At 40.1% G+C, this 22,025-nt stretch overlaps 1 protein-coding gene across 2 annotated transcripts; it reads right to left on the reverse strand.

Moving 5' to 3' along the window:
- Nucleotides 1-441: 441 nt before the first annotated feature.
- On the reverse strand, nucleotides 442-21,380 carry pacsin2 (protein kinase C and casein kinase substrate in neurons 2). Of its 2 annotated transcripts, XM_037121569.1 has the most exons (11): nucleotides 21,228-21,380; nucleotides 12,831-12,922; nucleotides 12,470-12,626; nucleotides 12,047-12,282; nucleotides 10,190-10,345; nucleotides 9,661-9,836; nucleotides 9,430-9,550; nucleotides 6,548-6,678; nucleotides 3,773-3,919; nucleotides 2,475-2,659; nucleotides 442-2,301 (listed from the first exon to the last, which is right to left on the reverse strand). In XM_037121569.1, exons 2-11 carry the CDS (start codon nucleotides 12,885-12,887, stop codon nucleotides 2,189-2,191), a joined length of 1,479 nt encoding a protein of 492 aa, XP_036977464.1. In that variant the 5' UTR covers nucleotides 12,888-12,922; nucleotides 21,228-21,380; the 3' UTR covers nucleotides 442-2,188. The 2 variants fall into 2 exon arrangements, with proteins under 2 accessions (XP_036977464.1, XP_036977465.1); XM_037121570.1 differs by lacking the exon at nucleotides 3,773-3,919.
- Between the last annotated feature and the right edge of the window lie 645 nt (nucleotides 21,381-22,025).

Below are 22,025 nucleotides of genomic sequence, written 5' to 3' on the forward strand. Positions count from 1 at the left end.
GAAAAACCTGCTGTTTCTATGGGGGACTGAAACTGCCAAGATCAGAAACAAAAAAAATGGCTATCTAATTTGCCTTTCTATGTATCTACATTTGTATTTACCCATTTAATTTATTAATTTAATATGTATTCATGTCTTCACATATTTAGACTACCTCTATTTTTTCAACATATGTCAACACACTTATTTTTTCACTGGATTGCGCTAAAATTTGTCCTGTACTGTGTCGACTTATTTTATCTTTGTAAGAAAACTATTGAGCCTGTTTTTTATTGGGTTCAGGAAATTTGCATTTCATTAACTTGGAACTAGTGCAGAACCAGTATAACTAGATTTAGACTGAGGTGATATGAAAAGTACATGTTAATGTATACAGTACATCACATAAAAGAGAAAAAGAAAAGTTATTAAGAATTATGAGTATTCAAGACAATGACAATCTTTTTTTTTTCTTTGATAAATTCATTTATTATGTTGTGGGACAACATTTACAAATCTTACTGTGCAAGTACAGCTGTTGCTGCGTTCTGACGACAGCATGCCCTGAAAACATGTCAAAACATCTCCCGTCTCCTTATTATTAAAGATGACACAATTCATCTTCCTCTCGTGCTGCAGTTGAAGGCATCAAATAGCATTTTTTTGTAGAGTTCATTGATACGCTGGGCAATTCATGAATTTGGTGTTCGCACAAGTGAAAAGCTCTGCAGAAATGCGAGCCAAAAAAACCCAAAACATTTGTATTAATTCATTCATATCATAGCTCCGAAGAGAAAATTAATATTTATTCACATGGCGTTTGTTGATTTAGTCAGTGAGTATGGCCCTCTGTGACGGGAAGAAATAATCATATTTACAAATATAACAAAATAACAGATTCGAGGGATATTTGCCATAAAATATTCAATTACTATACAAACTGTTTCTCAGTCACAGCATTTTAACAAGAGTAGAACAAAAGCACTTGTGGCATCATAAATTAACAATCACCCATTTCCAACTACATATCATCTGACCTCAATGCTTCATTTGTTCCAATATGTTTTATCCAGGCTATGTACATGCATGTATGCAACGCAATACCAGGCTGTGGTTTTATCACTATGACTTATTAAAAAAAAAAAAAAAAAACAATCACTAAAAATACTCTCCCCTAACTCATTGAGAGAATTAAAACATGGAGCTTCAAGTGAGAGAAACTTATGTGACGAACTTTCAGTGTTGCATGAAAAATAACCCTTAAAATTATTCAATACAATCTACTGTGTGAGTGAAAGGCTTGAGAACAGTTGCTCAGGGGGGGTTAATGGGTCAGTGGTTGTGAAAAAAAATCAGCAAAAGTGAACAATCAATAAGTGTGAAAATACAATCAGTGAATATACATTCAATTGCAGTGACTAGAGGAACCTACCCACTGTGAGCTAAATGAAGACTACATGAGGATGAGGCTCAACTGGTCTTTATCACTCCTCACAAAATGACCAGAACAGTAAATGAACTGAATGGAAAAACAAACCCCTGAAAAAGGAATGACAGAACAATGTAAGCACTAGTTTAAAATCAAGTTAATCTCAAGATAAGGGCATACTCTGCCGAAAAAATAAATCAAACATGTAACATTTATGGACTGGATTCTAACAGGCAGAAACGGTTTAAAACCTACAACATATCATTATGGTTATAAAGAGGGTCATCTCCCTTAATGAATCCATAGTGGCTTGCATATTAAGGCTGCATGTAACATTGCAAGACGATTTGTCAGACTGCCATCCCAGTGTTTCATTTAAACAATATATAAATTCACACATACATTTCATTGATCTTATCTAATATATACTTGAAAAAGCTATTATTTTTGTAACAGCATAAATGGGATTCTAAGTAACATATTTTACATCAACAGCAATTTTCCTCTGTGATCTTCCTCGTCTGGAATCATCTGGAAACCTGCGGTTAATTTCCAGCTCTGCATAGGTTTCTATGAGGGTCAATCTGTGACAAGCATCGATATCTCAAGAGGTCTTTTAATAATCTGCAACTTCTCTCTTCTCTGTCTCCATCCGTCTCCCGCACCAGTCCAGCCCTCACCGACAGGGAGAAAAGGGTTGAAAATAAAGCAGAGCCTTCTGGTTTCCAGCCGCACTGTCACCTTCTCTTTTCTTCACATTTATTCACCTGCGATGAATCATTACTGGATGTCTTCGACATAGTTAGCAGGATAGAGGCCCGTCTGTCCGTCCTTGAGCCGACCTTTGCACCAACCCTGATCATCTTCTTCGCCAATTTTGGTGAACTCGTCCCCTGGAGACAAATGAAGACAAGCATTTATGTTGGAGGGGTCTCATTAACTTTTGGTACAGGATTCTTTTTCACTCTCTTTAACATTGCAATAAAGGTTGTTTTTAATATTTTCATGATTTTTTCGGGAAATAACGCATGGGTCATGGTGAACAAAAATCTTAACTGCTACATACCTGCTTTGAAACTCAGCTCATCCTGCTCTTGTCCTTCATAGTCATAGAGGGCTTTGACGGGCACAGATACGACTGGAGAAGCCGGCTCATCTTCAAAAGGATTCCCTTCACCGTTGGCGGAGAAAGGGTTGTTACCACCTGTGTCTTCATCCGACCAGTCTGGAGTCTTCTCCATACTGCTCGCACTGGGTTGACAGACAAAAAGAGCAACTTCGTAAATGTATTCTTATTTTTATCTCAGGGCCTACAGCATCGACGGGATATAGCAGGGACAAAAGTTCAGAGTTAGAAAGGGGAGAAAAATAACTATAAAACACACAAAAAGCAAAAAATGGTGACTACAAATCCGTGGACAGCTTTGTGATTCGTCCTGAAAACGTTCTTTTCAGATCTAAATAAATGGAAAACATGCTTACACGGCATCAACGCTACAAAGCAAGCATTCAGGTCAGGCAGCATGACAAGTGATTCAAAAACTGCTTTGATGATACTTTAAGATCAGGTGAGAGTGCGCACAATGCTGAGGCAATGCAACAAAACAACATGACCATGTATCGAAAAGGCACATGAAAAATACAGCAACATGAGACCAAGCAAGACAAATCATTGTGTGAATGCATGATTGGATTTTAACCTGAGCGGCCAATAGAGGGAGCCACCTAAACACCAGAGAGAACGCTCTCTGACAAGAGTTAGAAGTTGAAGACAGTAAACGCACACACCGGCACACATATAAAGGATTTACAGTCAGATCTGCTCACAGTGTCTTTTATTGCAAATTTCACTGTTGACTTTTTTCTTCTACAATTAAACATTTGAGATGCTGTCTGATGTTTGCTCAAAGACTGACACAAATTTGAACCTAAATTGTCCTTTTTTGTATTTTGTATTTTATTATTATGCACCCCGCTAATTGATATAAACACCCAACCCATTAACATGTGTCTAATAGTTAGATCTGACTGTAAGACTGAGACATATTGGGATTTCCCGCAGCAGAGACATGCGCCTCCATGCGCATGACTTTAAATGTTCTGCAAAACATGGCACTGTTAGGAGCGAAAGACAGACACACACTGGCTTTGTGTGCAATGCAATTCCACTGACCATGCAGAGCAAAACAACAACCTGCCACCTGAGGGAGGAGAGAGGGTTTCAATGAAAGAGGAAGGGAGTAAAGTGAGTAACCAAGAACAAGAAATGGCAAGAACGGTGATCCGCGAAACAAAGATAGAAACAGAAAAAGGCGGGGGAGCTTGTGGGTGGGGCGGAGGTTTTTGTTTCTCCTGTTCACCAACGTTTTTATTTCCTCTTTTTTCACACTGTTGTGGTTGACTGTAGTCCGCTGCTCCACGGCCATCTCCTCTTCTTCCTCCTCTTCCTCATCTTCGTCATCTTCAAAGGGGTTTGAGCCCACTGGTGCTGTTTTAGTGGGCACAGTCAGGCTGACAACATGGGGCACAGTGAGAGACGGGTTGTTGACATGCACACACACATAAAAACACACCTTTGACATATATGGCCTGTGGTCAAGTTCAAAGAGGGGCGAAGCCAGGAAGAGGTGATGCTTATGGCCAACGATTGTTTTTAACAGCAAATGCTTCTTCATATTCTGGACCTATTACAAAGGGGGTATAGTGTAACCCAGAGGATAAACACTGTGACCATTTGTCCAATTGTCCAATCACAGGCAAGCTTCCGATTTCGAAAAGTGATGTGGAGGGGGATGTGAGAGGACCAATACGATGTAAGCTGTAATAGCATTTTTACATAACAATTCTCTTATCACAAGTGGAATTTCCTCACTGAAAGCTGGTCCTGGATGCCTGAATGAATTAATTTTAGTTGCAGAGCTCCTGTCCCTCAACATAAAACTAAACCTGCTGAAATGTAATAATATTAGCAGTATGCAGCCATGCGGTGCACATTTAAAATCCTCTTAAAGGGATGTGGAAACATTATAAAGTCAGCCAAAGTTTGCTTGCTAACTTATTTCTGAGAAAACATGTTGCCAACTAGAAATATGAACCCTGCTTTGATAATCTCAGTCTCAAATCAAGGATATAATATTACAAAAATGGAAACTGCACATGAGCCTTATAACAATGGAACACCATACACATGTAGCAATAGTAGCTAAGACAGGCAGGACGCAGTGAACAGTTAATGTGGCTTTGTTTCAAGATATAAAGGAAGCAGTAATTATTGTTTTTCTATATGAATGTCATCACCAAGGCAGTACAAACAATCAACCAACAAAATAACTGTGTTTTGGTCTAAACATACAGAAAAGACACCATGACATCAATTTCCTGTGCAACACATCAAACGTTTGATTGTCAGCTATGCATTATGTGGGTGCAAAATCTTTCTTTTCAAGTCTCACAAGGGCAGTTTACTTCCTGTCATTGTCACTGCCTGCATCAAGGAACAAAAGTATACACTAACCCTCCACCTGTATCAGAGGAAACACAGGGTTTCTACTCCCTGTTTACAGAATTATAAGACCATGAACAACTGTTGCTGTAGCTGAGTGTGAAGCAGAGAAATGTGAGCATCTTTGTTTGTGTAGTCATGCCATGTTCTGCCATGAGCTGAGCTGGAGGAGTTGTTACAACAAACACTGCTCTCATGGGAGTCTGGCACAAAGTAACATTGGATGGTTTTAGTCAACAAACAAACCTGCAGTTATAACTATTCAAAGAGCTGTGTTTCTGTTGTATTCAGCGGGTGCTAAAACCACCAAGTTTAGACAACAGAAAGGGAAATTAAAACAGGATGGGTAACGTTGATACAAATAAGGTCTGGCTTTTTATTGCTGATAAAATACTACTCTCACTACAATCAAAATAAGTCAAACAGCCTTCAGGGTGAAGTCTGTTTTTGAACCGCAGTCAACGTTACTACAAAAAGATAATGGTATCTGATTTCCTTCTCCAGACCCTGTAAATCCTCCAGTCACACCCATAGATAGAGGAAACGACAGGAAAACAATGTGCTGTTAATGCTCGATGAGAGTCAACTTTCCCAAGTTCAGAGGTCAAATGCTTGACATTCTCTCTGGTGACTCCTTAACACACTCCTCTAGAGCTCCCATCACTACAGCACACACATCAAGACACCACTTCCCACTGTTATCTGAACATGGGAAGACAGCAGGTGTTTGTACAGTAAAATAAGTGAAACCTATTACCAAGCTGCAATGGAATGTGAGGAGTAAAGGCCAAGTAATTATAACAGATTAGCCAGACACAGAACAAGATCATCTTCAGTTAAGGACTGAGCAATCCTCTCATTTTATGCAAAAATTTAAGTCACATCTTCACAACTTCTCTCTGTGCACCAATTGTGTGATGTGCTTTTTCACTGTGATGATGGATGCATGAAAGCTTTAATCTTAATCAGCTGTTTGTTGTCGTTTCCATGAGTCGCTGATATGTCCTTGGTGCTGTTGCCACAACAGCAAAGACACATTTCTCAACAGGGAGCTCTTATCTTATCATGACTTAAAAAAGATTACATCACGTTACTAGAACTGCCAATCACACTTGAAGTGGCTCTAAACCCTGACAGAGTGGTTTGATTAAATTTATATGCCATTAGATCATCAGAAAAGTATTATAATGCTGCTAACATTTTGCCTGAACCTCAAACAAGTCTGTAATGTTACACTGTTTTACTCAATCACCCACATGATGAATCCAGGTGCAGGTGTTTGACTTGACCACTGATCCAGACTTCTTGGACTTTTCCAGTGCTAATATTGACGCTATGAATGTCTCGCTGTGTGTGAGTAATATTTCCATTTTATTTTTTGGCTCCAGGTCAGCCATGTACCAGCCGACTCCAGTCACACAGGAAGAATTCTTTTCCAACTAACTGCAACAAAATGTTTACAGTCACCAAGGAAACGGCCGTATAACTACACGTCACTCCCAGAGCTTCCCTTATGTAATGTTTAACAAGAATTTTTTCAGAGGAGGACACTGTGTGCTGGATTATCTCTGAAGTGTGGATCGTGTGTGCTCAGCTAAAGACAGAAAAAGCGAGTCAGTGAGCGATCAGGTGTCTACCTGCTGCTGGTCTTGGCAGGCTGCGCAGGCTGGTCTGACCCAGTTTGACTGATGCCTGTCAGAGTGACGCCCTCCGATGGCTTCTTCTTTTCTCGCCTGCTGAGAGTTCGGTTTAGATCTATGGACCAGTCCTGGTTGAAAAACACAGATTTTAGAGTTTAATATCACGTTTGAAACTGTGCCAAACTTGGCAAACTGAGTGGTTTAGCTTCAAAACATGCCTTCACAGATAGTAGTGGGAAGACAGGTTGGAGGCATGTGCACAGCAATATACACACACAATTAAGTGGTCCAAAAATGTGTCAAAAAGTTCTCAGGCTCTTAAACTGTATCTGGATTTTAAAACTGTTCATGAATGTGTGTTTATAGTACAGTGTGGGACTGAGAAACAAAGAGACACAGCCATGTACAGTATCCAGCACCTGATGGAAAGAAAGAAACACAGAACCAAGGAGTCTCCCCTCCACCAGAGGCCAACCAGAGGAGAGTGGAGAATATACTGGAACACAACAGTCATAAAAGAAAAAATGTTTCTATGCACACAAAGGCTGATCTGAATGCTTTGGAGCATCTACCGTTGATATGGTAATCACAACCAAATCAGTATTCTATTGACCAGTCACACATCACGAGTTATAGCCTATCAACACAGAAGGCTTCTGTGCCACAGAGACTGGAGCTATTTGGAGAGCATCGAAGGAAAGGCAGCAGATATTGCCAAAGTCGCAGTAAATATCACAACTACATGATCTATTTCTATGATGGATAGCATGCCCAGTCTCTCAGTTACACCACTGAAATCAAAGCCTACAGGATTTGACACAACTTTACATCATCTTCACCAATCTGTCTTTTCTGTTTTAACTATGACTTTGCATCGAGATTCACGGAATTTTATTTTCAAAACTAATAATGGCAGTAAAAGTGTATTTTACACTATAATGGTTACATATAATCTGTGGTTCACAAGCGTGCCAATAAGATTTAAGATCAATTATCTCTGCTTCTGGAAGGAAGCAGCTTCTAAGCCCCTGAAATGGTATTTGGGATAGGCCTATTATAAACAGATATAGTTAGAAATGTTGCACACAGGCCTGGTTTCATTTTTGGTGAACAGACTTCTACGTTCACAATAACTTTTAAAAAGCTTATTTGGATGATGCTGGAAATTTCCAGCATCCATTACAACATGACCTGATAAATCAGAGGAGTCAGACAAGCTTTCTGATGTCACGGCATGACATCAGTCTTGTTTTGGAGCCCTTTCAAATAAATCAAGAGGATTCAGACAGCAGTCGTACTGTCCCTCTTTCATATAAAAGATATATTACAACAGCAAGAACGACCTCTGAGCTTTCCAAAAAGCTTGTCTGACTCCTCTAATTTATCAGGCCTCTCAAACTTTTAAAGATCAAAAGGTCATTGGGTCTGGCTCATGACCTCTTAAATCACTGCCGAGCAGCGGTGCCATCATGTGACATATTGCAGGAGGAAGGGACCACTGAGAGGTCAGAGTTCAAAGGTTAGAGAGAACCGACAGTCAGAGCTGTGTCATGCTGGTGTGGAGTAACTCTAGAAATGCGGATATCCAGGAAGAGGAATGTATGTAAAGTTCTTGTTGTAATCAGGTAAAGGAAACAAAGGTATATATGTTACGTATTTTCCTAAACATATTACAGCGTGGACAGTTACGTGACGCTTTGTCTTATTACTTTTCTTTGAAACTTGGATACAAGATGCAAACACAACCACCTCAAACACACACACACACACACAGATGGAAGAATTAAGGAGTGAGAGAGTTGTTAGAAAAAAAGAGGATCTCCCCCCGCCCATTGCTGCTGTGGAAAGAACAGCTCTCCCATGCAGAACTCACTACAATGGACCTTCTCTTAAAGGAGCGAGGATGGGACCAGTCCAAAGTCTGTCAGACACGGGGAAAGGGAGGCAGGTGTAGAGCAGGGTTAAAACACAATCTAATCTGAAGATCAACTCGAAGAAATGTTAGTTTGTGAATGCACAAATCCCTTCCAGAAGCAAACTATTCCGGGGAATGCTCCAAAAACAAGCTACACGATCTTGAGAGCCAGTAGCTTGCAGAATAATCAAAACATGAATGTGCTGTATTGCTCCTGCAAGATTCTTTTGGGTATCTACCCTGCTGAAGCTGTCTGACAGGTTATGTGTTACTCGTTTTTGGTGTGTATTTCGTTGCGGAAGAAGAATAACAGTGGGGTAAGGATCGAAGTGGAAGAAGGTGCTTCATTGGAACAACTATGCCTGCAGGAGCACTCAACAGCAATATAAATTAATACAAGTGCATGCAGCCCCCCCCACCCCCTTTCCTTGTCTTTTTTTCATCCCACATCCTGCTGAGAAGATGACATGAACTACATCCCTCTCATTGCCACTCTGACAGCTGAGGACAGATTTACTTCCACCCCTACTGCCAAAAAGTATACTTCAATGACAAGAATGAAACTGGGCTATTACTCCTGTTTGGGCTACGTGTAACTCTGCAAAAACTGCTGCCCTTGGTTGGGGATTTTTTGGGATTTATTGTTCCATTACTGCTGTCATCTTGGCTTGTGGTTCTAACACCTGATCCTGGGAGAGCACTGGTGGTCTATAAGAAATATAATAATACTTAAAATAAGTGAGGATTGTAATTCGTTCATAATCACCTCACTAAATAATATAGGACTTTCTTAAGAGTTCATGTGTTTAAATAAAGTGAAGGACCATGATCTAATGTGTGTCTGTTACATGAAAACTTTATGGGAACCTACTGAGAGCCACTATAGAAGGTTCTCCTCCATCAGACATTTAGCCCTCCTCTCTGTTCCTTACTCTTTTATTTGATTAAATTAAGAGTGTAGTACCTCAAACTGTGGCCAGTTCATTGGCATTCCAGGGCCTGAATTGGCCCGGAACCATTTCAGGTCCTCTTCAGCATCTGTAGCAGAGATTGTGTCTTCCAGCGTGTGGTAGATTGTCTGGAATCTATGAAGACATTTTTATGCATCATTTTCTAGGGGAAACACGAAATCTCAAGCATCTTAAACAGCTGTAACAGCAACTCCTGAGTTTTTTAATATTGTCCTGTTTCTGACCTGTGATTGGTTGAGAGGTCCAAGTGTTGTTTAACCTCTAGCAGCAGCTCTCTGAAGAAGCGGATGCGTTTGTCTTCAAATTGCTGCCACTGCTCAAACACCTGTTCCATGTTCTCCATGTACTGAGGGGTCAACTTGTCGAGTTCTTCCAGGGATTTCTCATAGCGTTCTTTAGTCTGGGAGAAAAGGATACACGTTAGAAAACAAACTCCTGGAGATGCTCTTACGTGTCTTCACTACCCCACACAATATGGCTCAATGTTCGTTACATAATCTATAGAAGGAAAAAAGTCTTAGGAGTAGTGCAAATTCTTAAATTAATTTGGGCTGGGAAAAAATCTAATGAAAAGGTATAAAACTCTGTACCTTCCAAAGAATAACGTGGGTTTAGCTCTTCTGATTCTGAAAGACTGTTATAAGGCAGCTAAACTAAGGCCTGAAACAGGCTGCTCTACACTTAATTATAAGGATTTACACCGAGCAAGTAATCTTGACACCCCGCCTAGTCATTTTCCAAAGGAAGCCCTACCTTCTGCATCTCCTGCTGACACTTCTCCACCTTTTCCTGGAGCTTCTTTTGGGCTTCAGGGTTGTTGTTGCTCTCTAATTTGCTGTTGGTCTCTCTGCTGGCTGCCAGCTTCTCTTCTTTGCAGGCAGAGTGGTACGATTTCTTCATTGTCTCCATCTGTGGATTCAACCAATAAAATGTAGTGAGATACAGGCAGTGGCGGATATCTTGTAAAATAACTTGGAACAGCTGTGGAAAGCAATTAAAGATTGGTGTCAGACTGAGGGATTTAAAGTTGAAACAAGTTTTCCCACCCCAAGTGTTGCAAGGACAACTGGATTGCTTTCAGTTTTCCTCAGCCTAGCAACTACCACCAACACATGACAAAACGTGTGTTTAATTATTCAGTCTATAATGGACACTTGAAAGCAGGTAAAAATGGTGCAAAGCGGCCAGCCTGACTGGATGACTAGACATTGTTTCATCAGCATTTAGTGACAGCATCTTTCTGGCATTATTTTTTATCCTATAGCAACATTTTTTTTTTAAAGATCATTGTCAACTGTCCTAAATATAGCCATCTGTTCCCAAAACGTACATGGACATTCAATTAGATTTTCTCTTTGTTAGCAGGGCTGTGCCTGAAAACCTGGCTAAATATGCGTCATTCCTCTTTTTGCATCACTACATCCCACTTCTTCCTTTGAGAAATTTAATAATTTGAGGCCTCAGGTTTTGGAATGGGTGAAGTTAACGTGGAGACAAATGTATGACTTTTTATATATGCTGCATTTATGACTGCATTTAGGACAATGGGGATTATCTACTCCTCTGTCACTTTGTCTACATTTAAACTCCAACAAGTATTACACAAAGGAAGCAAAGTTATCCATGGTGGCACTATCTGAGTGTCTTGGTGTAACTTGGGACAAGGCCAGAGCAGCCATGTCCCTACTCAACAAACTATGAGATCATAAGTAGAGGGCACTTAAAATACAGAGACAACAGCTTGTCCTCCTCCCTAATTTGATATAACAGGCAGTTGAGTGTTCCTGTTTGTGAGTGTAGAAAACAAAATATCAATCCACTAAAACACAAGAGGGCTGAGTCAAATACTGCATCTAGTTTAGCATGTATGTGTCTGTTATTGAGCTGCTGCCCACGTCACATATGTCAGCTACTCATTTTCTAGACCAGTTAATTAGCCTCATTTCCTCCATGCCCTCCACCACTTGTCCCCGTCTGTCTGGTCAATCAATAAATCTCTATGGCTACGAAACTGCATTGTTCTGTCCCTGCTCAATGACAAGGCCAGGATGTCACCACACATTGTGACATCACACACACGCAGGAAATGGGAGCAAGGAGCTTGGTGGTTACGAAACCTCCCGTGGCTTTGAACAAACAAACACTTCCATGTGCACACGCTTATGAGCACAAACAGGAAGGAATGTGCGGGTAAACAGGTTGCTAAAACGAAAGCAGTAGTAGGAAATGCATTGACCTTATTTTGAACTAAGAGGTGCCAGTCACCCTCAAAGCTCTCTGTGTTTCCTTCCGTTTTACTGACTGTCAAGTAAGTATAGGATACACTAACTGGCTGCCACCTAGGCAGACTGTGGCTAATGTTTGGCAAAGCTTCTTATGAAGCGAACGTGCAACTGCGGTTCCTGCTCCGTTGTTGTTTAGTAGGCAGGTAGTCATGGAAGGAAAACAATAGTGAGTAAGTAATATGTAATCATGTGAACTGAAGGGTAAAATTAATAGTTATGGCTGTAATCAGTGACATGAAAAATGGCTGCCCTGTGGCAAGTGCTCGGCCGTTTATAGTTAAGAACACATTTGATAAAAATAACTTAAATGAAAATATATCCAAACCTCTTTGAGTTTCTTTGCCCAGGGTTTCTGAGCCTTACGGAAGCCATCATCAGCCTCTTTTGTCTCTTTGAAGCCGCCGATCATCTGTTTGTGGTAGGCGTCTCTCTGCCAATTCTTCAACTTCTCGTAGTCTTCCCCCATCAGCGCTGCTTTCACCTCCATGTGGAGTTCACTCACCTTCTCTGCCTCTGTGCACAGAGCGGACCACGCTCGCTCCAATGTACCATACTGAGGACCTGAGGAAAGAGATGTTTTCCTTTCTAATATTAGTCAGTTTCTATGAATGGCTTTTAGGGATTATGAAGAAGTATGTCTTTTGCATTAGCATATTGTTGTGGTCCAATATACATTCTCTCTTAGACAAAGCACAGTATTTTCAAAACAAAACATATTTCTCAATACAAGTACTGACAATATTACTACCTTTTTCTATGAGTTGTCGCCAGCGCTTCCCCCATTCTGAGAGCTGCTGTGCATAAGACTTTTCAATGCGTGCCCGCTCATGAAGACAGTTCATGAGATCATTACAGAGTCGGTTGCCATCGTCTACCCGTTTCACTGTTCGCTTGTAGTTACCAACCTGAGAATGAGCAACAGAGGAAACAGATTCATAATTTATATCAGTTGTTATATTTCACTGGATTTCTTCTACTCATTTCACCCGTTCCTGCTGAGATGTAAATGTCATCTCACCACAGCAGTTTCCAAAACAAACATTCACTATAAATGAAGTGTGACCTTGGATTTAAGAGCGGGTAATGTGAAAGGATTTTAAGCATCTTACCTCCCAGAAGCTGTCACTGGAGACATCGATCATGGAGTCATCGTAGGAGCCTGACATCGCTGCTGCCCTGAGTTACACTCAGTGTGTAGGGCCTACAAATACACAAAAAACAAATAACGTGTCATGAATGAATGCGAAGGAAACACCCTCTTAGCTCACTCAAGTCACTACATGTGACTACATAGGATGTTTTTTTTAATGACACAAGCAAAAAAAAAGAAAAGCACAAAAACTGCAACTGCACAAAAACAAGTATAGTGCCTGCAAGAACATAATACACTTTATAAATATGTCATATTCACAAGCTGTGTTCCTAAAATACACAACATTAAAGACAGCGGTTCGGCAGAGTTATTAATCATATACAGCAAAGCACACAGACTTGTTTTCTCTATATGCATTCTGAAACCAACAGCTGAGAGACGCCAACATCCTGTCACAGTGACACTCCTCAGAGACTACAGATGTGGATCAGTGATCCGAGTGTGTATACTCTTAGTAAGAAGGAAACAGTACAGAGAAGTGATAAAAAGACACAAAGGGGAGTGAAAGTGTGTGATCTGGTTTGAGAAACCAAGCAGCAGGTGGTTGTTCTTGTTCATTTAAATAACCTCGCTCTCCTCAACACACTGCACATCGAGTTTCAGCTAAACTCTATCTGTGTGTCTGAGAGAGAGAGAAAGAAAAAGAAACTGTCATGAAGCACACAGCGGGCAGCTTCCGTTTCCTTCAGACGGATACGACAGTCGGTCCTCTGTTACTTTCCTCTCCCCCTCTTCTCTCCTCACGTCCATCATTTCAAACCCAACAGCCCCACAAACAGTCTCCCTTTATTCCACTCCCCCATCCTCTTCCTTTCTCCATCAGCCGAGAGAGTCTCCTCTCTTTACAGCTCTGACTGGCCCTGTTCAGATCTAGATCTGGTATCTTGTACCCATATATATTCACATTGTGGTGACGTCCAGCTGAGACAGACTGTGAGCTTCAGAAGTCGCCTCAAATTGCATCTCAAGTGACCTCTTAAGATCAGATTGTACTTTCCGGCTCGCATTATATCGCACCTCCAGGAGAACAGCAACCACTAATAGGAAATAAAAAATAAATTAGGCCAAATCAAGTCATTGATTAGTCATTTAAGAGAGGAATCATCAATAAGTGCCATCTGCCATCAGTTTTCACAGAACAGACTAAATAATTAATTTATTGCTAAAAGAATGATTTGTAAATAATTGATTATGAAAATAATCACTGACTGCAGCACTAAAGCTCAGCCATGCAATACATTACTGTATGAAAAACAAATACTATTTAGAAAGGCATTTCTCACGCCTATGTGAGTTTTGATGCACGACAGATATAGATACGTGAGAGATAAAAACTCTGATAAGTTGTCTGTATTAACACTAACACAAAACATAAAGATGTTTGGTAAGTATTTAATATGCACATGTTAAATAATCTCATATCAAATTAACTTGAAAAAAAGTTGAGCTGAGACATAAAATTGAAAAACTACTTTTGGTTGATGATTTGATGCCAAATGCCAAATATTCCTGGGTTACAGCGTCTTCTTTCTTTTGGTTTTAGACAACAGAAGTCACGTTTGTCTAGTTTGCATGAATCGTCATGGGACAAAAATATCAACTGGCAAAGAAAATAATCATTAGCTGTTATGTTATGTTGTAAACACAAAACTTCACTTAAATTTAAATAAATAGAAAGTTCGTAAAAACAGCTACAACAAAAAAATACAAACGACAAGAAAGATGATGATTATGAATATGACTCAGAAATATAGAAATGTAGTCTATAAAATTGACAACAATAAATAAAATTAAATAGTATCTGTGTAAGCAAGCTTTCTGTGCAGCAATTTCTTGGTACTTACTGCCCATCCATTTTTCAATAAAATATAAAGGCATCACATTCAGACACAACAGTCTCTTTCTCCATCGCTTACTCTGATCGTGTGTCGTACTCATTCAAACATCACTAAAATCTGTCAGAATACTCAGCTCTAATTTGAAGCCCTACATTTGTGATCGGATCATCACACATGATGCATTTTAGTGCCAAGTGTGAACACACAGGGCCTCTTTCAGTTGAGTGAAATAGCGAGACTATGACGGCTGGTGTTTGTTGTATGAGTGTGTGCGTGCTGGTCAGTGGTCGGTGGTCCGTGCCCTCCAGGGCTGGACTTGGACAGAGGGCTGTATTGTGATCACAGTAGCCGAGAAACAATTCTCCCTTTAAGTTTGTTTGTAGTTTTCAGTCAGGTCAAACACACACACACAGTCACACACACACACAAACAGATGTTGTCCATCACTATTTCTAGATAAACCCAGATGTCAAATTTTACTCAACTTCCTCATGAAAGAAAGCCTTGATAACAGACCCTATTGGGTGTGTGGAGCATCTCATATGCATTAAATACTTGAATAATGTTGCAGTATTTTTTACTCGGTAGCTTTAATATGTTTAACGTGATGACATTTTACAAGTTTGACAAGTAACAAATTAATCTACTAATCTAATGTCTAGATACACGTTTTAATGAAGTTGTGTCAGCAAAACAGTGAACAGTCAAGAGTTCATCACATTTTGGTCAATCAACTGTAAACCTCCAGCCTTGAAGATCAGAAAATAAAACAGTGTCATAATGACACAATAAAAACTGTTCTATGCTGCTTCTTATAATATTTAAAGCTGAATACATTTGTGGATTAATGTGAAATTGATTTAAATCTACTAAAATTTTTGATAATGATCAGTTTCCAGATACTCAAAGGTGCTGCCTTTTGTTATCAGACATGACAATTAACTGAACATCTTTGGCAAAAATGTAAATCCTTTTGGACTTTTATGATATTATCATTGTTATTATAATACATTATGATACTGATACATCTTACAGTCAGGCTTTGAATCACACTGAGCCTGGAAGCTTTGGCCACGAACAAACACACAATACAAAGACCGAATACTGGCAGAAGTCCAAAGTTTTCCGCCTTGCCTCAAACCCTCAAAAGCATTAATAGTAATGTGCTTTGCGGACTGCCTCATACGCAAAGGGACAACCTATTAGAGTGTTTAGTGGTGAGACTCTTCCCAAATTATGACTGTGTGTAATAGAAAATGAGGAAAACAACAGAAGCTGCTTTCTAAGAGTATAAAATCAGACATTATCCAGTCCAGTGTTGTTATCTTGTCCCTTCTGCATTTCCCTAACAGCTGTCCATATTTGTCATTCACCAATCACTGCTGCAGCACAAGACAGGGATACACAAGGGACAAATGGAACGAGCCACAAATATCTTCTCTAAACATGGCAACAGGTCGTCTGACATTAAACTCCACTGAGCACAATATTCCACTGACAGAAAAGGCCACAGCAGCATAAAATGTATCCAAACTGAATCAACTAGCCTTAATGCAGCCATTAAGGTAAACAAAAGACAACATTTACACAAGGCTTCATCAGGAGATTCCATGTTTTCTTATCTGTTAAAGTGAACAGTATCACAGTAAAGATTGTGTTGTAGTTAGACGTATGTAGATTGGGTTTAACAATTAAGTGGCTCTACTTGCAACATTTACAGTGAGAAGGAAGCATATGTATGGAAAACGACCTTGCATATCCAAAGATTCTTGAGCAACAGCAGTTCAACGGGAATTCCTTCATCACAAAAGCTCTTTGCCATGTCTGATGTAATCAACAGGAACAGCCGTCTGCACACCCTTGGCTGTGTAGGACGTGGGGACTGCATTAAACAATTGAACGCGACTTGACCCAGTACTGTAAACAATGCTCATGGTTAAGTCGAGGTCTGAAGTCCACTCAATCTGTCACTCTACAGGAGAACGCTGGACAATCAAACACTGTGTGCTGCTATGTACACACAGAAAAAAAGAAACCCACAGAGCAATGAGCAGAATTTCTAGAGAATTTAAAACAGAGAAAGTACTAATCTGACATTGTGTTCTTGTCATATATAATTCTGGCATTTGGCAACACATAAAACCATCTTTCCTGACAGAAAATGCACGATTTCAATTCTGGAGAAACTTGGCTGAATTGGGGTTCTTAAGTTGCAGGCTTAATGATTATGTAATCAAATACAACAATGATATCCGCGGAAGTCTGATAAGTAAATGTACCGAGCATGCTGGAATTTGGAGTGAACTGGAATGGTACTCAATAGATTGCATACCTCTGCCTAGGCCCAACTTGATTCCAATAAATATAATCCATTATCAAATAAATCTTATTTAAATCCCCTAGATCCAGATTTTTCTTTGGGTCCCCATGAAATTGTCATTCAGTAGATACCAGTCACCTAAATGTGCAAAGTAAATGTTAAACAAATCGATTCCTGGATTGTCACTTTGATCCAGATCCACACCAAACGTTACTGAGTCTCTTCTGGGCAGAGATCCATTCTCCATCAAAGTGTTATGGAAATCTGTTCAGTACTTTTTGTGTAATCCTGCTGACAAGCCAACCTAAAAATGGACACTGGCAAAACATAACCTTCTTGGCAGAGGTAACAAATGTATTTTAGCATATTAAAAAAGTTCCCACACTGTCATTACTCATCTAACTCCTTACACAAACACATGAATATATAGTATGGTTAACAAATATCAGTAGTTTGTTGATACTGTGGATAATGATTCAAGGAGCGGCAGCTGACTGTGACAAGTGTAAGCTAAAGGGGGGGAGGGGGATATATCAAGACAGAAAATGTCGGTGTGTTATTAAAAGCACATGGAAGCTTACTGTACAGCTGGAAACGAGAAGACCTGAGTCACGTTTCAGTGACAGACACACAAGATGCCAATTGGGCCAGGGAGGGGAATAAGACCAAGAGGGAGCAACAAGGTATGCAACATGTTGGGGAAAACAATCCCTTGTGTATAAGAGCATATTCTTTCCCACAAACCACCAGCGAACTGTGTATTCAGCCAGTGTTTATGTTTCTCGGAGGGCTCTGGAGGTTGTCAGACAGTAACAGCGTCATGAATGGAACTGAGGGGCAAGAAACAACAGGATACACAGAACCACATAGATGAGCACATACAGAACTGACAGACACATGCATACCTGCCCTGAAGCTGTGTTTGTTAAGTTACTGGGTGAAAAACACAATCAGAGCACCAGGAAACAAATCTAAGTAAATGCAAGGACATCAGCAGATTAATGTCACACAATCTTGACATTTCATTCTACCTCAGTCTGGCAAGCCTAATCGGTAACTGCTAGAGGGGAAATGTGTGTGCAGTCAGTGGAGTTATCCTGTTATACTGACACTTCTCAACCTTGTCTGCATCATTATCAGTGTAAGCAAGAACTCACACTGCTTATATCAAAAAGAGATTGCATGTGTTACCCCCCTCAGGGTTTTAACTACAGGAGGAACCAACTTGTCCTTTTCTTTTCAGCTGGTTTTCTTGCTTCTGGCTGACCATTACAGCTTAAAAGATTAATGAATTAATTGAGCAACAGAGATTAATTTTGCAATGGTTTGTCAAACTCATCAAATGATCATTAAAGTCATTTTTCAAGTAAAAATACCCAACATGTCCTTGTTCCAGTTTCTCGAATATGACAATTTGCTCCACTTATTCGTCTTATGTAATAATAAAATGAACCAGGGGTGCACATGACCAATCCTGTATTATCAATGCAGCAACAGTCCATTTTGATATACATTTGTCTGGTCTATAGTAAGTTAGCAAGTAGTAATGCCTTCCCATCACCTTAAGCTTCTCTTCAAATTACTTGTATGTCCATCAAAGTGTCCACAACCCAAGGATACTTCATTTGCACTGATATAAAATGAAGAAAACCAGCTTGAAGAAGCGGCAACCAAATAATTTGAATTAATCATACAGTTAATCTAATAGTTGTTGCTCAAGATTTTGTTTAAGGAGTTGTAACAAGTACTTTTAAGTATTTTCAGACATTTAATACAGAAAATAAACTTAACTAAAGCACTCGACTCAGTTAAATCCAGGGAGCAAACATCAATCATGGGTAGTGAAGGGAAAGACTACGGTTACATAACAAGGAAGCTTAAAATTACTAGTAGTACTCAGCAATGCCTTTATGTCTTAATCAAATGAATATTGCCTTTCTGACATTTTTTTTTCCCATTTCCTTCCTTTGTTGCATAAAACGACTGCAATACCTCACAGGCGGGGAGTGCAGCTGAGCTGATCTATCCCTTCAATATTGCGGTTTCACAGCAGGACGTTGCTAAATCCCGACTGAGCTATGAGAGAAAAAAATACAATCATTCCTTTGCTTCTTTCTCTCTACTTGCACGCTTGCACACGAGCTTGAAGGTCAGAAGTTTCCATGGCAATGGCAGGTCACGACCCCGATTTTCTTTCCCTGTCAGTCAATCACCCTTGCCCTCCTTCTTCATGTGAGCTCAACAGCTGCACGTAAGGGACTGCTGATCTCACAGGAATATTTCCAATGTGGATTCTCTCGATTACTCACTGCCACCTATCCACTGACACGGCGTCAAACTGTGGCTAAGAGGCTCCAAAACACCAGACAATGAGCCATTGGATCCATCAGCACTAGGTCAACTGTAGCCTCAACATAACTGACCAGTCCGCCTGCTCAAAAACCCCTTGCTCCATGGTCCGGGACAAACAATGGCATTTGTTCCACACTTTCAGGCATTTTCCACTGGTCACGCCAGCAGCATAGAGAGGAACATAATGGAGGGAAATTCAGTATTACATGACAGGGAAGGGGAGATCCTGACGTAACCGGCAGGCACTTTTTCCTGTGGAAGCCCCTGTCCTGCATGCCGCCTCGCACCTCATGTGATGCTTTTAAAGCTGCAGACTTTTCAGGAAAGAGCCATGAACACATGAGCAAATTCCTTCACAAAGACAGAGATCACAGAGGAACCTCAAATTTGACTTTGGCATTTGAATTTTTCCGGCATTTCTTTACTGTATTTACAATAACCAGAAGGGTTCGGAGTAAGGGCTGCAAGTCACACCTGTTTCATGCTCAGTTGATAATTAAGTCTTTAAAAAACGGCCATTATATGTTCTGAGAAAACAAGACAACATCCTCAGATTTCTTGTTCTGTCCAAGTAAGAGTTCCAAAACCCAAAGATATTCAGTTTATAAAACTAAACCAAGCGGAAACCTGTACATTTAGCAACTTCACTCACACTGACATTGGTTGATATTCCTGCAACTGTTCCTCGTGTGCTCTCGGAGAACACACGAGGAACGATCCCTCTAAATGGAGAGCCTAAACAGGAATACCCATTCTAAGTTTAGCCCAGCTCTGTGCTGTGACGGAGCAATCGGTTCACATGGCCCCCCAGAAAAGAGGAAGTAGCAGCTTTTTCACAGAGCTTTCACTACTGCTTTATCCTGACAACCCTTAAGAGCCAAACACATAGATATATGGTCTCTATGCATGTCTAAATATCCCAGCTGCATGACCGGGATGACTGATAACTTCCAGTGATTCATGACAATATCATGACTGTGGCAGTTTGTCATGCTCAGAAGCTTCCCTGTTCCCTGCTGCTTCACGTGATTCATGACCTCGGGTTGAAAAGTATTTGGCTCCGAATGCTTAAAACTATTATAACCACCCTGACATTGGTGAGATGTATAGTATTTTTTCAATGTACATGTAATTTGAGTTAAATGTACAGTACATGAGTCAGGACTGATCTTGGCACCTAGCTGGCACTGCGCAATATCAAAGCACTAGCTGGACTGAGCCCGGAGCACGGGGTACCCCTCAAACGACACCAGGCAGCCAGCAAGACCTGAGCCATCTCCGTCCATTGAAAAATGACCAAATTGTGTAATGTAAACATGCCATTCAGGGTGATATGACATGTACCAGAAGGGTTATCTTTACTTGCGAAACCTGCCCCGCCCTTTATCACTCCATGCAATGAAACACCAGTCTCTCCCTGAGAAAACTACACACGTCTTGACTCGATTACGCGAATTAATCCGGTTCAAAACAACCACAAGTCGAACATTAATTACTACGAACCAACGGTGCTAGCTTAGCATGAATGTTCGGACTTTTAATCCGCTGGAACACCCAAGTTAACGTTACTGCATCCGTATTGCAGATACAGTCACAGTGAACGAGTTTAACTTCAGTCAACTTCATCTGATTATACATATAAATTCACACTAACACTGGCGTTACTGAAAGTTTTACCCAGTTAAATCATTTTAAGGTTTTAGTCCAGAACAGTATCAACCTCCTTCCATCGGGAAGTAACTTTAACGTTAGCCCTTAACTAGCCCTAATGTTAGCGAATTAGCCACAGCCCCTTCAGTAAAAAGTTAAAATGTACCACACAAAAGTCTATTTTTAAGCTTACCCGGTATAGGTTTATTCCTCTCGATGGTTAAAGTGTAACAGAAGAGTTAAGTCTCTTGTTGGTGCCGATTTACAAATCTTTTCGCCCCGTTGCTCTGCTCAGCAGCGGGACCATCGATTGACTGACTGACACAACCGACAGTTAGCCGCAGTGCGGCACTGCACATCCGGTTGCAATTTTTCAAAATAAGATCAACAGCAAGCGCGTTATTCACTGACATGTTCATGGACTGTATTTAAGTACATTTATGAGGTAATTAGACTTTGCTTCAGTATTTCCACTTTGTACAACATTGTGCATTTAGATATGGATTTATTTCTACTTTACTCATAAATGTATTTTGATAGATACAATTATAATCTAATTTGAGATTGAACTTCAGTGTAAAAAAAACCTCATGTGACTTCACAACACAAGTTGTTTATTATCGGCCAACATTGTGCTGTCACAGATATATTGGCACTGACTTATGTGGTTTCCCATATGCAAACAGAAAACAATTAATTCATACGGCAATTATTAAATACTTAACGAAGATTTAGACATGAGTAGGTATTGTTAAACTGTCAAATATCCCGCCTTTGGTAGATATTACTATCTCAACTGTTTGATAACCACATTTGAAGGGTCACTGTACAAAATGTGTCTAAATCAGCCAACGTATTGAGGCAAGAATGTCTTTTTTTTTAAATTTTATTTAATTTTTACTTCATGGCTGCTCCTTGATGCCAGAGCACAATGCCATCAAATGTCAAACTTTATTTTGAAATCCCCCAACTTCCCATTTTGCAATATTTA

Source organism: Acanthopagrus latus, chromosome 14 (assembly GCF_904848185.1).
Source record: "Acanthopagrus latus isolate v.2019 chromosome 14, fAcaLat1.1, whole genome shotgun sequence".
Taxonomy (NCBI): Eukaryota; Metazoa; Chordata; class Actinopteri; order Spariformes; family Sparidae; genus Acanthopagrus; species Acanthopagrus latus.

Bases quoted from the DNA above. Each gene is read 5' to 3' on its own strand.
- pacsin2 (XM_037121569.1), bottom strand. From the start codon at position 12,887: ATGTCAGGCTCCTACGATGACTCCATGATCGATGTCTCCAGTGACAGC. The intron at 12,627-12,830 runs GTAAGATGCTTA...GCTCATTCTCAG, and splicing joins CCAGTGACAGCTTCTGGGAG to GTTGGTAACTACAAGCGAAC. The intron at 10,346-12,046 runs GTTTGGATATAT...TTGAATCCACAG, and splicing joins GGGCAAAGAAACTCAAAGAG to ATGGAGACAATGAAGAAATC.